General features: G+C 45.0%; 1 protein-coding gene across 5 annotated transcripts in view; it reads right to left on the reverse strand.

Annotated features, from left to right (window-relative positions):
* LOC137877374 (histone-lysine N-methyltransferase 2D) overlaps positions 1-15,511 on the reverse strand; it is a 61,107-nt gene that overhangs the window by 36,476 nt on the left and 9,120 nt on the right. For 4 of the 5 annotated variants that reach the window (XM_068717241.1, XM_068717243.1, XM_068717240.1 and 1 more), the window contains 4 exons: positions 8,832-8,897; positions 3,487-3,670; positions 691-1,149; positions 99-587 (listed from right to left, as the gene is read on the reverse strand). In XM_068717241.1, the coding sequence (XP_068573342.1) occupies positions 99-587; positions 691-1,149; positions 3,487-3,616 (1,078 nt within the window). In that variant the 5' untranslated portion in view covers positions 3,617-3,670; positions 8,832-8,897. The remainder of the gene's footprint in view (positions 1-98; positions 588-690; positions 1,150-3,486; positions 3,671-8,831; positions 8,898-15,511) is intronic. The other variant, XM_068717244.1, reaches the window with a different exon arrangement.

Genomic DNA, 15,511 nt, shown 5'->3' on the forward strand with positions numbered 1-15,511 from the left:
AGACAATCGGACTCCTAAGAACACGGGCAGGAGCGCAGCGCCGGGCAGGGAGGAGGCTGTGAACGAGACATATGCGGCCGGCAGAGCTCATTTCTCACCTCTGACAGGAGAGATGGGAGGCAGGACAGACCAGCGATGAGAGTCCAGCCGAGTCACTGATGCAGAAGGGGTCAGCTTTGGTCCTGACCCTGAGGAGTGGGGAGTGGTCCTCTGTGGACTCGGGCAGGAAGACCAAGTGGCTGAGGGGAAAGCAAGGGTAACGAGGCCATGATCGGAGGCCAAGGATGTGTGGAGACCGGGATCTACAGATGCAACTAGTTGGAGATTCTTTGTTATTTTAGCGCTTTCACTCCTGCTCAGAGGTTTATCTGATTGAGGAAGGACAGCTGACTGTAAGGGAGGGGAGAGGGGTTTGGTTTGGCCAAATAGCGGTTCATAGAGCGGAGGGGTGGCCGTAGCATTTGTGGGTGATTGGCGAGGGTTGGATCCCGCCGGAGGGTAAGAAGCCGAAGGCGACTTCATCACTGGACAAGGCTGGAGCGGCGAGAAACAAACGCTGCCCTCTGGGTCCAAGTCTCTGATATCTGCTGCAAAACCACAGAGGAAAATTAGACTGTAGCCTCATTTAACACAATCATTACGTTTTAAAAGCACATACAAAAGAGGCCGCAGGTAATCTAGAAGTTTTACCACCAGACAGGACACTGCTCCTGCCACTGGCGAGGTCAGTGCTGCGGCTGAACAGGCTCGACGGTGGACGGCTAAAATCTGAGAGAGACCCGTGGGAGATGGTGGAGGCCGGCGGAGGTGAGAGTTCTGGTCCAGCCGGCTCCGGATGGAGCTTCCAGTCCGACTCCGGGATGGACACCACAGCAGGTTGTGGTGCTCTCTCCCTCTCCGTCTCCTGAACTTCAGTTTCTCCCTCCGGAGCAGGCTGCTCATAGGATGGAGATGCCGGCGCTGTGTTCGACTTGCTTTGTTGTCTCTCAAAGTCGCCGTGAAGGGTGTTTTGGCGGGGAGGTGTTGGAATCACGGTGGATGGTGGTGGAGCAGCAGCAGGGAGTGGAGGACAGGGAACAACAACAGCAGAGCGCCTTCCTGCCATCTGCACACCATTTACTCTTCTGTCTGGATTGAGATGGAAGTAACCTTCAAGAAAGACGAAAAAAGCTGACGTTAAATATTGTTTTGGCAAAATGCATCCAAGAAATGATTTTGGTGTTAAGATTCTTATAAAAGCCACTTTTCAGCGGCCGACATGGTGAAAATAATTTTTTTAAACTTCCAGTGTCTGCTTCCATGACATTCCCACTCTGCTCAGTCCTGGGTCAACGCTAGCTTTCCCTGCTGGGTGGGTCGGCCTGCTAACAAAAGCAGCGAGAAATCGCCCGGCTGGAGCAGCTGCCTGTTTCCAAACTCAATATCCACAACAGTAACCAGACCCGAGGACAGAATATCTATGTCAGTTACAGGTGTCCTGAAACAAGTGTTTGAGGAATATCAGTGGCAGTTTTTGCGGTTTTGAAGAAGTTGAGTCGTTACTCAAACAAAACGTTAGGCCATATTCAAATAAACTGGGTCCATCACACCTCAAATGAATAACACGGAGATTAACTGAGCACTGAGTTCAATCGGCTTTAACTTGCAGTGACTAACACGACAGACAAATCCAAAGTATATTTAAGTTTAATACGACTAGACTGAGTTACTCTTACGGGTTTAGGATATTATGTTTTGTGTTACTGTATTGATTCTCAAACTCACTGTTTTGATTTGTATCTAACAGTTTAAAATGCAAGGCAAGGCAAGGCAAGTTTATTTGTATAGCACATTTCAACAACAAGGCAATTCAAAGTGCTTCACATAAAACCATTAAAAGCATCAAAACATAATGCAAAAGAAAAGGAGATTTAAAAACAATTAAGAACATTCATTGAAACATTAAAAACAGTCATTAAAACACTAAAAACAGAAAGAAAGACTCACATCTCAGATTGCACAAAAAGTAGTTACATGATGTTGGAAATCCAACTATTCCAATTCAGTTAAAAAAAGTTTAGATTAAAAACCACAATATATCCCTTTGCTTACAGTTTATATTGAATCCCAACCCATGTGACATGATGAGTATTGTAACGCCAAATTCCTGCCAATACACAGCCCTACGGCTCTGTGATAAATACCTTATAAGAGCTTAATGTTGGATAATCTAAAAGACTGAGTTACCTAGTTATACTAATAAAACAGAAGACCAGAGGCACATCTTTTATATATATATATATAGTATTTTAAAACTAGGCTACTTTTACGCTAGCATCTTTTCGTCGCTACAGAGCGTGCATAGCCCAACTCATTCCTACAGCACTTGTAGCACTGTTTTATACATCCATCTCTCTTCCCACAACACCCATTATCTCCCTTCTCCAAATCCTCTTTCTTCTCCTGAACATTTCCTTTCATCACTCTGAGATTCTCTTCCACAAACATCAACTCCATCCAGCACCGCCCATTTCCCTTTCACCTCCTCCATTCTTCCCCCTTTGCCTCAGCACACCCCTTCCTTTCTCTCTTCTCCGATTTTTTTGTTGACCGCTGAGAGTGAATGTGTGTGTGTGTGTGTGTGTGTGTGTGTGTGTGTGTGTGTGTGTGTGAGATAGGGGGGGTGGAGGGTGTCAGACAATCTGCTCTTGTTTCCTGGGGGTCTGCCGCCAAGAGGAGTCAGCACAGGGGGATAAAGAGAACGCATTGGAGAGCACATTTCTGCACTGCCTCCTCTTACAATGCCCTGCCATTCCCATCTGTTACACACACACGCACACACACACACACACACACACCAGTGTTCGTGAACTGGTGCATGTGTATGCTTTGTGCGTGCCGATGTGCATGTGAATGACATGTGTCGGAGTGCAAAGCCACGGCGCAGGGCGCAGCACGTTTCTTCAGGGAGCAGGGTTAAGGGCGATTGTGAGGGAGCCGACCACCATATGGCAGAATAATTAGTATTAGACCCCGGTGCTAAGAAATGCCCCCCTCCTCTGCTATCTGCGAGCACGCACACACACACACACACACACACACACACACACACACACACACACAGCCAGCATGGTGAAAGCAGTGCCCTGCTGTGGAGCTGAGGTGTGTGCTGGGAAGAAATGCCTTCACATCAGAGGCCGGGCTCTGAAAGGAGCGGCAGGTCTCCCGGCCCCGGGCCTTTCACTCCCATCAGAAGACCACCAGGAGGGCGGCGCTGTGGGCACTTCCTTGCCAGAGAGGAGATTTGCACTTAACCAAACAACCACAGAGAGAGATTAAGAGCTAACGACGAGTTTGGTGGCCTCTACCTGCACTGCTCCAGGAGGGGAAGAAAAGGCGAGAAAAATCGTTAATGAGCAGAGCTGTGGAGTCAAAGGAGCCAGTGACCTCCTCCTGGTTTGGCTGCGATGGAGTGAAAGCACCAGGTGTGTTGTTGATAAGCCTCACCGTCCAGCGTTTGTGTCTTTGGGGCGGCGAGAGTGTGCGTTTTTGCCGTGTTCTCCCGGGATGGAGGTAGCGGTCTGGACTTGGAGCTCAGAAAGCAAGGAGGTCTGAGGTCCTCAGGACGAGCCTTCATGTGAGACAAGAAGCGTGGACACAATAAGGGACGATGATGTGGACCATTGTGGGCCTGGAAGAGAAGAAATAGAGAAAATTCTAATTCTGATTCTATAACACCTGACCCCCAAGATGGCCTGTCACACAAAACCCAATACTGGAAACCTTAAAAGATGGATTTTCATGTGTTATGTGATCCTGTGTTTCATGCATGAACTTGTGACATCGTCAAATACCAGCAGCCGTGCAAAGTTAATTAAAATGTTGCTAATACAATATATACACTATATCATACTTTAATCAAATAAAACACATAAAATAAGTAAAAATAAATACCCAAGTAACTGCATTATCTAAAATTATAAATAGAACAAAATTATAGAAAATGCAAAGTTTATAAATAAATAAAAAATAAATAAAGAATTGTCAAATAAAGGATGATCTTGAATAAAGAATCAATAAGATTGCATTAATGTAGTTGTTTGTATGCAAATAAATACATTTGTATTGTTTTCACGATGCACACACTTGTTATTCTCCCTTTTAACCTTGTAACACTACAAAATAAAAGTCACTCTGTGAAACATCTGTGTCCCATGCTACTACAAAATAAAAGCCTGAATGAGAATCCCTGCTGTGCTGTTAGTGGAGCAGAATTCAAATGATACATGGTGCCACCACTGCCCCCTTGTGTTGCTGAAACAGATCACACACCTCTTGACTCCAGCTGTCTCCCCTTACACCCACAACCTTCCTCCTCATTAATATAAAGGAGGCAGAACATTATCTCAAGGGTGATAAAACTCTTTAGAGTACACGGTCGGGACACGAGAGATAAAAGCAGGCGGGATGGTCAATATTGAAATGTGGAGGGACGGACGACTGCCGGCAGCACGCCAACCAGTGAAAGCCAGCCCAGCGCATAGAGCCCCGGTGCCAGTGACTCATTCAGTCCCTCTCTGGCCTTTACAGAGCAAACAGTTGTAATAAATAACCCACAGATGCAGGGCTCTATTTGACTTGGATTTGAGCTTCATCTAAAACAAAGTTCAGCTCCTCACCCTTTTAACACACAATAAAAACAAACAGAAAATGCACAGATACATCTGTCTGAATACAATAATGAACCAGGAGAGCTTCAGACAGAGAGAGAAAGGGAGGAGAGAGAGAGGGAGGGAGGATGGCGGGGGTCACTGTCTGTGACTCACACAGGGAGGATCAGCTTTTAAATCCCTGCACCATCTCCACTGATTCCCTTTTCTCAGATCTGGAGGCTTTAAAGATTTGCATTCTTGTGATGTAAAGAGGGAGAAGAAGTGAGGTAGAAACAGCCGAACAAGAGCCGGTGACGGGGGGAGCCTTCCTCCTCCTCGCTCCTCTTCCTCCCCTACGGCCTCCTCATTACCTGTCACTCAGGCCCATCAAAAGGCTGAGGAGGGCTTTGTGAGGCTAGACTCGGGCTGGTGTCATCAAACTCCTGACCTTCTGCAGAACAGGTTGGGGCACGGATGTTTTAACAATTGTGTCATTACAACCTACGCAAAAGCTCTTTTAATGCACCCACGATCATACATACAGTAGGACAAAGCTGCGTGTCCCGAGTCTTATCTCACACGCACGGTCCAGCCGTAAAGAGCAGTTTACACTTTCACACATCACTCAAAAAATACTATTAAAATACTATTTCCGGTCCATTATTTTTTCATCTTAATCTCTTGTAACTGATTATTTTAATTCATTGTTTGCCTTATGTCGTTGGGCCAACGTGTTTCGGTTTGTGGCCTTAATCAGATTTAGAAATGAAGTTCTTCTATGTACTTTTGCTGGAGTTTTACCTCTTTGTGCAAACAAACTTTCCTTCTAAATGAAGTTATACATCTAATTTAATTGTTGGTTTGTTTACAATCTGTCTGATTGTGTCTGTTGCTTTAAGGGACTTGACGTTGCTCCTGAAATGAAACAATGGCCAAAACTTCAAAAATAAGACCAGAGATGTATTAAACTGGAATTATCCAGTGATACTTTCAATCATATTTGTTTTCATTTAGCCAGTGTGCTTCTTTGAATGATCAGAAGTTAACATTATTGATGTCCAACACTTGAAATACTTAAATCCAAAGAAATAAAAAGAAAAGAAAACGGAAAGCCTTACTGTGAAATTGAATCACAACTGAAAATTAAAATACCACTGAATAGTGCATCATAATATTTTTATCTGAATACCATCAACCTAAAATCTGAGGTCAATATGAAGTTGTGCAATTTTAATAGAATATGCATCTTCATAATTAGAGTAACTAAATTCAGATATTTGTGCCCCTCTGAAGAAAACTACTAAATACTAAAGCTGGATCAAATGTTGAGAGCTGCATACAGTTTGTTATATAATGAAAATATAACTTTGCAGCACTAGAAAAAGGGACAGTCTGTACACACCCAGAACACGCGTGTGGGCTCCTTCGGGGCCCCTGCAGGCCCCCAGGAAACAGGCTGACCTCCTGGCGTCAGGCAACCCACACGCTGTCCTCACACAGCCAGAACCGGCTAATGTCATTACGGGCCTGTTTGTGGTCAACAGCTCCCTGATTGAGACGTACAAGAAGTGCTGCTCGATGAATGTAGGAAGTCTATTAGTTAGTCAGAGTCCCAGATGGCCTACAGAGGACAGACTTGCGTGTGCTCCTTCACCCCCCACCCCCCTCACCTCTAAACACTCAAGCATACATAACACACACACGCACACACACACACACACACACACACACACACACACACACACACACACACACACACACACACACACACACACACTTAATTACACTGCCTCCGAGTGAACCCTCTGACAGGCGGACGACTACGAGCAAAGACAGAAGTGTGTCTATGTCCCAGTGTCTGCAGGAACAGAGAATTCTTCACAGAGCTGATGCACAAGAAGGCCAGGCTTAGGCCCTAACAAGGTTAAACCCCTGAAAAAGAGTGACTTTTTAAATCATGGAGATTTGTGTTTCTGCGGGGTGTAATTAGCTTTGCTGCGGGGGGAGGGAGGGAGGGAGGGAGGGAGGACGAAGGGTCGGGGATGCTGGCGAGGGGGCGAAGTGGGGGACGACGACAGTGGGACACATTGTGGAGTCCGGCGGATTCAGGGGAGTAAATCTGATTATCAGCTCGTGTCAGAAGCCAGGCTCAGATACAGCTTAGCATTCAGAGCAACTTTCTACTTTCGATGGTTAGACAATGACCCCCCCCCCCCACCCTTTGCAGCCCCAGAGGGCCCGGCAGCTCGTCCCCTGGAGCCCCAACTGAAACAACACAGCACAGGGTGACAGAACTCAGATACAGCGTTACATACAGCGCTGGAAGAAGTATTCAGACTCTTAACTTAAAGGGGAACTACACCCATTTTACACATCAAAGTAGTAGTAGTACTGCATATATGCATAAGCATATTGTGGCTCCAGAGGGAGCTGCTTGAATGAAATCACTTGAGTCAGCGTCGGTTGGGTCTGAAGAGGTTTTTTTCAAAAATCTGTGGGTGTGGAGATGAAAAAGAAGGGAGTCTACCGGAGCTCTGCTTGAGGCTACATTAGCTGCTATTAGAATAACACACCAAAACACACTCAGGCAATCTTGTTGCATTGTGGGTAATGTAGGCACCAGGTTTTGACAAGGAAAACATAATATAAGAACGATGATATCTCTGGTACGGGGGAGCGAAACCTGAATGGCTTGTTGAATCACATGTTTTATGATCGAGGCAGCCCACAATAAAACTGACTGGGTTGTTGTGTGGTTTGGTATGCACTCCAGATACCCAAATGTATCTATACCAGCACTGAAAAGGTGAGTTTTTCATGATGTGTCACCTTTTAAAAAGGACCAAATATGTGGTGTTACATGATCAACCTGTGTTAAAAAAAAAAGTCTGATTAACACTATTTCTGCTGTTTATCGTCAAAGGTTTTCAAACTTCACTCACAATTGAAGGAAACACTACTGAAGCCATAAAACCTTGCTTGAACTCCTCGAGCAGAAAACACATGTATGAGGTGTTAAATTGGAGCTCTGTAGTCTTGTTTGGGCACCTGTGCATTCTGACCGGGACCATCCCATTGCAGCGCGTGTCCCGGGTGACATTACGGGAGCTTTGCCGCCTATATAAATCACGGCGCTGGGTCAACAGCCTCTCGTCGGCCGCCCGTCTGTTTAGACAGGGACACGCTTGTTGTAAAAGTTGTGTCGCTGTTTGACGGGAGCAGTTTCTCCGTCACAATGCCTTCGTGATTTACTAGATATGATCAGGAGCGGTGGAGAGGTGGAGGACGGCACAGGGTGATGCCGGGCCTGATGAACTTGCTGAATGCAGACGTGCTGAAGGCCATTGAGGATGTAAATGAGGCTGTAAGGACCAGCGAGCGTCTTTGTCTGCTCGACTTTACTTGTTTGTTTAACCAGAGGCCAAGACAGGAAGCCAGCCCACACAACTCTGCTGTCCCTATGGCAACACCACTGTTAATTGCGGCACATCCACTCCCGGACTCCTTTCAGCAAAGGGGAGAGGTGGGGACTTTTGAGTGTTGGACGAGAGAAAGAAGAAGAAGAGGAGAGAGTGTTTGTGTGTGTGTGTGTGTGTGTGTGTGTGTGTGTGTGTGTGTGTGTGTGTGTGTTTCTTTTCACTTGTAAGAGGAAAGGCAATAATATTGGGATTTGGTTTGATCATTTCTGGTTAAAAAACAAGTACTTTGAACACGTCACCTTGAGCTCCTTGTACCATTTTTGACTAATTGTCCTAAATTTCTAATTATGAATTAAAAAATATCTGACAGATTTATCAATACTGAACTGAATCTTCAGGTACAATAAAGCCCCCAGGAAGAGCGTCAGGTTTTGAGGCATATTTGACATAGTGGCCAAACGGTGGACTTACACTTTCCGTCCCATGGATGCGCAAGATTGCCGAACGATCCGGGTAATTCTAATACTCGGAAGTCAAACTTTTTTTTACTTCATGTTGGGCATCGCCTCCAACACTGCATCCAGTTCTCTTCATGGTTACAAACATGCAACAGCTCTTTCTTAAAGGATACTACAATATTTTTCACTGCTTATTTTACTTTTGTGTACAACAATAACCCTGGCGCATACAAAAAAGCCTTGGAAAAAAGTAAGAGACATTTATGAAAGGAATATAAAACAGCCTTCTTGTATTTAAGTTCAAATAGTATTTGGGCACTCACAGTGTAGTGGCAGAGTCCTCTTTCCCACAAGATGGCCTTGCTGACAAAAGACACATAAACGGGGCTCTGCGAGGAAAGAAGAGAGAGAAAACAAGCCAAATAAATATTAAAAATGTATTACAGGAAGAGGGCACAGGTACATGCTCAAACTTAAAAACTGATTTATCAGAGTCAGATTGAGACTGATCAATCAAGGGTTCAGAAATGAACTGCTTTCAGTGGCTCAATCTCCTGCTCCGCGGGCCCCCGGGATGAGGACAAAGACTGAAGCCTGGCAAAACAAATGTAAAGCCACACAGTGAGAGGGCTCTCCAGAGACATCCAAACCCCCACCACTGCATTAATAACCCCTCTGTCTTGCTTATTGAGCTGCTGTGAAACTCTTCCAGTGGTTTGAGCTACTGGAGCAGAAGAGTCAATGATGGAGTCTGCTCTCCCACGCAGCCACTCTCCCAACATCTGCTCAGTTTACAAAACGTCTGCTCCTCGTCTCTTTGCCCCTTTTCTTTTTTAACGTGTAGCTGCCTCAGGACAGCATGGTGGTTTTATGGTTAGGGTGCGTCGGTTTGACCCTGAGGAGCAGGGGCCGATGTGTTAACTCATCAATCACCGGAGGCACATCACAAGCCGATGCCCAGCAGTCAGCGGAGGGGCTCATCCATCTCTCTCTGCGGCTCCCAGAAGCACAGAGTCAGCTCCAGAGTCGGTCCACTCCAGGGAGCAAGAGAGCAGATCCTCCCAGGACTCGCCCTCCATTCATGGGCTGTAACCCCAGACCGGAGTGGGTGACAGGGGGCAAGAGGGACTCGCATGGTGGGAGGACAATGGAGCTTGATGTGTGTACATGTGTGTGTTTCCCTTTTCTTTGGGAGTGCACTGGTGTGGAGCTCTCTGCCAGCTTGTGGCAGACTCTCAAAACCCATTCAGTGCCACCATGAGAGGCTAGAGGGCAGCGTCAGGTCTGGCCATCTCACCGCCTTTGTGTATTGGCTTCACTTAGACCGTACCTGTTGTATTCAACAAAGCACGTTACATGTGATTACGCACATTGTGCCAGAAATATCTCACCAGCTCTCCATCCTTAATAGAAGCCTTAATTGCAGCGGAATAATGAATATCAACCAATTTCCCCAGTGAATCACGGGGAGCTCGCTGCCCGATGACGTTGTTGTTACTAATTATGTGCTGAATGTGAAATCAAGTACATTTTGAGACAGTAGAGGATGAAGTGGCTGGAGAGTTAGGGTGACAACAATGTGGAGTAATTATTTTAACTGAAACAGAAAATAAGGCAAAAGATAAAAGCCATAATTTAAATGAATAAGGATAAAAGAGTAAAATCTGAGGGAAAGAAAAAGCATAACTAATGCTTTGAAAACTTCTTTTTTTTTAAATATATATATATTTTTTAATGCTTTGTATTATGTTTTCACTACTAAGACTGTTTGCTAAACCCCTTTAGATTTGTCATATTTCGACATAAAGTGTGCAACGTGAAATTGTGGAAATTTTAACTCTCTACAATTCCTTGACAAACATCTGCTGATGAAGATCATGTGACGCAATCAAAAGATCCAGAACAGCTACTAAATGGAACTCAATAACTACGGTTTGATTTATAAACTACTTTAATGACAATAAAGAATACAATTACATACAAAAAAGAAGCAAAATAAAAAAAACGTGCCAAAAAACCCAAAGCTAAAGTTCTTTTAATGCATCACTCAATGGCCTCTTTCTGCCTTTGATGTCATCGTTTGACCCATCATCACATAATCCCATATAAGGTTTGTCTAAAGTGATTGCTGCTCCTATTTTCCTTGTTCAATTAAGATGATGAGATTAGAGAGATTCTTAGCAGATGGGATTTCCACTGTGCCCGTGTAGACGGCGTGCATCTCCCCTCCTTTCTCCACGCAAACCCCACCTCAAGGTACTTCCTGCCAGAGCCGGCGAGCGCCAGAGCGGCGTGGGCCGGCAGGACTCGGGCGGACAGGAAGTGCTGCGGTGCCAATGTGAGCCAGCAGGGGGACATATGGTCAAACGTGGTCCGTCTTATCAATAATGAGTAGGTGGAACGGGCCGGATCAAATTACCAATTTAGAGCTAATCACCAGAATGGTGACTGGTCTTTGCTTTATCCCCTCTCCCACTCTGCTTTCTCCTCTCCCGGGTGACTCCTGCCGCCATCTGTCTGTGTTTCTCAGGGGAGCCCTTCCTCCTCTCCTGAGCACCGCACTGGATGTTTTATTAATTCCGTTTCACCTGATTACACCCTGTCTGTGAGTCAGGGCACATAAATAGGCATTTAATCAACTTTTAATTAAGGGGAGCAGGCATTGAACACAGAGCCACAGAGCAGAGCTGCATCCTGGTGAGGTCAGCAGCAAGGACACACTAACACACAGAAGAAATACACAAGCATGTAAACCTGTGTACCACTGTAACGTAGAGCGTTTCACACTCACTACTGTGACGGCCTGCGCTGGAATAATCCAGGCTGCATTCAAGACACCAAGGCATTTTGAGGACACAACATTGTTTAAGATAACTAAGGTTAACTAATGTTACAGTATCCACTAGTCCAAACACAATTCTATCATCATCAATGCACAACAGCAAACAGGTGGCGTTACTGCAGGACACACCATTGATCATTAATGCTAATCTATTATTAGCGAAGTTGGGTAATGTTAACAGTCAGTCTCCTCACTTAAGTCGACTGACGTGTTGTTAGCTAATTATCTTACGTAAATGCATAGATCTAGCCTCTTCAAGAGCATCATATTGATGCATTTAACTTTAAAATATACAAAAAAATGTCCACGACTACAGTCTCACTACTGTCTCCATTTAAATAAGGCTATAATCTTTTAAACTCATTTTAGTCCAGTTTGTGGTTACCTTTCTGTCTTGCACTTTTATCAGCTTTGGAGAAAATGGAAACCAAAATCCACAAGTCTGTACTGCATGGAATCAAATGTCTTGAACCTGCAATAATTAATAGAAAGAAGTTTGGACCACAACATCATCACCTTTTAAATTGATGTGATGAACGTGTTAGTGAACATTTGCTTATTGACAACTTCCAGCAGTAACAGAGCAACACTGCCGATCCATTTTCAGTCTTTATTCTGTCCACCTGGCAAATGTAAATACTATATTCTCCCTCTTTTAGCTCTGATTTTGGTCTCTACCAACTCCTGAGGGAAATATCTCTGTCACTTTAGCTGCTAAATGCTCCACTCTGTTCACCAGCTAGTCGCAAGCTAGTGGCTAACTGTACACAAAGTGTAAAACGACACTATGACAGTGGTGAGAGGGAACCAAAACAGTAAAGTTACGGACTGTTTCTATTCTTGCACAAAGATGTGTTTTCACTTTCAGCTGCAGGATTTGTCGATAAACCAACTAACTTCGAGACAAAAGAGCTACACAGTTTCTAAAGCACAGACAAAAACTTTAAAAGCACACCACAGGAACTCGACAATGCAGCGCAACACAGCTGATGAGGAGATCCAGTTCAGAAAACAATCAAGCAAACGGCCGAGCAATCAATGGCAAACAAAGGGCGAGTGTGACCACCTCAGCATGGCTTTGGCCAGGTTCGAGGCAGAGATAGAATAGACGAGCACCCAGATTGAGAGAGAGAAAGCCCGGGGTCAGCTATAATGAGCCGTGAATGTGAGCATCCGACCAATCCTGTTTAATGGGCTTCATCCCTGGAAAGGTTTCGGTCCTGCCTCGCACCGGTGTTTCTGTGTGCTCACGTTGGGGTTCGGGTCAGGGGGCTGCAAGGACTCTGTGACCCTGAAATGAGCTCTGGGAGTCAGTGGGGACCCCCGCTGGCAGGACAGAGCTCCTTTATGCTTTAATCTGCAAGCAAGGGGGATCAATATGGCGACTATTGGTGCTGGGATTGTGTGCAGGAGTAAGCGGTCCAGCCATTTTAGATGTCACACAGGGGGCTGGCGCACCCTGACAAAAGCACAGCCCCGCTGCCACCACCGGCCACAATGACCTGTGGGGCAGTGGCACACCAGCAGCTAACCTACTTAACATTCATTAGTGTCAGAGAGGTGGACAGATGCTCCGGGTCTTACGGATCTTCTCTCTCATGTTCCCTACATGGGGCTCATTCAGCAGCGTTTGACGTGTCTTTCATTCGGGATATTGGAGTTGTGGGCGGTGGCGGCAGCAGGCCGCTCGGCTGTGAGTTTGAGGAAGAGCTGGGTGGGCATGGATGGACTCACCCTGCGAGCGTGGTGCGCGGAGCGGGACCCGTCAGGCCGCCAGCTGCTCGTGCCGACTGGATGCCGGGGCCGAGCCAGAAGCCTCCGGGGATACCTGAAGTCCTGGTTTCTGGAAGCTCTGTTTTCCCAGTGAGGCTCTGGGGCTCCTCTTCTCTCGACAGCAGACATGTCCAACGAGCGCTAGTCTTTCACTTTACTCATATTCTTGGTAAAAATGGGAGCACTTCACCACAGAAATCCTTGATGAGAACATTTCAACAAAAGAAACGTTGAATAGTACACCTTCACGCTTTGTAGCCGACAAAAGGGGAGAGGATCTGAGCAATGCCTCTCTGTGGGAGGCTGAAAAATGTTCTCTATTTAAAAAGCTTATGTCTGTTAATGATTACAATCCTGCTAAACTGGTGCAACTTCTCTCATGCATATCGTTTCCTTGGCCACCAAAAAAAAAAAAAGCACACAAGACAATATTCCCATGCTAGGCATTTGCAGGGAAATAATAAAGTTAAACCCTGCGCTCCCTCCACATGCGACACAAAAACGTGGACTACAACAAACCAAAGCTTTCAATTAGGACGTGAACAGCACTGTAGCCCCACACAGTGACAGAGGCCAGAGCAGAGATCAGGAGCAGCTGGACAGAGAGAGGGCTTTTCAGCCCGACTCCAGACACAACATGGATCAGGTTCTGGGCCGCTATACAGCAGCATAAATCTCCTGAGCTTAATTACATTACGGGGCATAGAGTGGCAAGCACTGGGGAAACAATGGACCCTATCAATTGCACAAATCAGAGCTCAGTCGAGTGTGTATGTGCTTGTGTGTGTGTGCAGGTTTCGAACAGCCCTCTATCTGTATCTCCAGCCAAAAGCTTATTGTCTAGAGAGTGACTTATCTTTGAGGTTCTTCAGCTTAAGATTCGTAGTGCGGGAAAAACCAAGTAAATACGCTCTTGGTGTAATATTAACAAGGCTTGTGGACCAGTGGGAGGAGTAGTCGGTGTTTTCCATGGTGACCGGACCAAACACTAACACGAGCCAGCCCCCTTACAACTCATGTCCCGCTTCAGCTACAAAAATAAATCTTTTAAAGTTGTTCTATTTCTTAAAGACGTTCTCTGCAGAAGCTTCAGAAGCTGCAAAAGACGAATCTGCTTTATTTAATTTCTCTAAAACTGACAAAGAAATAAAAAAAAAAAGAGGAAACATGAAAGTACTCTGATCATATAAGCCCAACTTGTGACACTAAAGCTTCTTGGGACCATCTGAGATCAACCTCTGCCTGACGTCTCCCTTCCTCAAGCACACTCTCTCCGAGGTCTCCCTCTGTTCGGCCCTACGGGGGCTCTGCAGGGGCTCTGCAGGGCTTTTTGGGTAATCCAGACGCCACAATACCAGTTGCTAAGACACTGCCAGAAAATGCATTGTGTGAGGGGACGTAAGGTTGGAAATGGCAGTAGTTTTGTGGCACGGATGTGAATGTTCTTTTTATTAATGACAAGAATGTTTGTGACGAAGCTTTCAAGTTACATTAATACAGTTTTTATTGCATTGAGTAATCACTCAATGCAATAGAATGCATAGAACACTACCAGTTTGCACTGTAGTGCAAACTGGTAGTGTTCTATATTGTTGACTATATGTACAGCTTGACTTCCTCTATTCTTTCTCTTTTAGTCCTCACCTGTTTTCTCCTGTTTTGGTTTAACTTGAAATGTGTTTTATTGTAATTTTAAACGTTTCCTCATGATATCTTACGAAAAGTTTCTCCTCATTTGTCATGAGTTCTCCAGCAACAAGTGTCAATTTCCACTTGTTACATACATACAGTCTTTTAAAAAAAAAAAAAAGGTTTATGAAAAGATTGTGGTTTGGGTTAAGAATAACTGCAGAAGCGACTTTACGCAAGTACAAATGTTACATGACAAATAAATCAAGGTTGACTTGTTGTTTCACAAACAGCGGTCTCCTGGGTAAGTCTGTTGTTTTTGGACCTGATCCACCTTAACCGTCTGGTTCACAATTACGTGGATTACATAACCATTGATTTTGTGGGATGTATAAAAATTATAGTGCATTACTTTTTGGAGGTAGGTTACGGTCGTGTTTGAGAGTTTTTACTGAAACGACTCTAGCTGTGCGAGTGAATCAAAACAGTAAAGTTGTGGCTGGAAAACCAAAACCAAGACGTGAAAGATGCTGAAAAACTGTAGAGTCGGATGAGTCTCTATGTGTTCTTTACTATGAGCAACCCCTTTTACAGTCATCAAAATATTGATGAAATACTTGGAGTAGCACTTCACTGGTAAATGAATATCTAATTTAACATCTGGCTGAGGGACAGTTGGAACTTGCTGGCACATTTACATTCACTGTCCCTGTTAAGACAAAATAAAAGTTGTGTGCTTTTAAGATGAAAATGTAATTC

The sequence above is a fragment of the Cebidichthys violaceus genome, unplaced genomic scaffold, assembly GCF_023349555.1.
Source record: "Cebidichthys violaceus isolate CVI_PGR_0920_01 unplaced genomic scaffold, fCebVio1.0.p SCAF_21, whole genome shotgun sequence".
In the NCBI taxonomy this organism is placed as follows: domain Eukaryota; kingdom Metazoa; phylum Chordata; class Actinopteri; order Perciformes; family Stichaeidae; genus Cebidichthys; species Cebidichthys violaceus.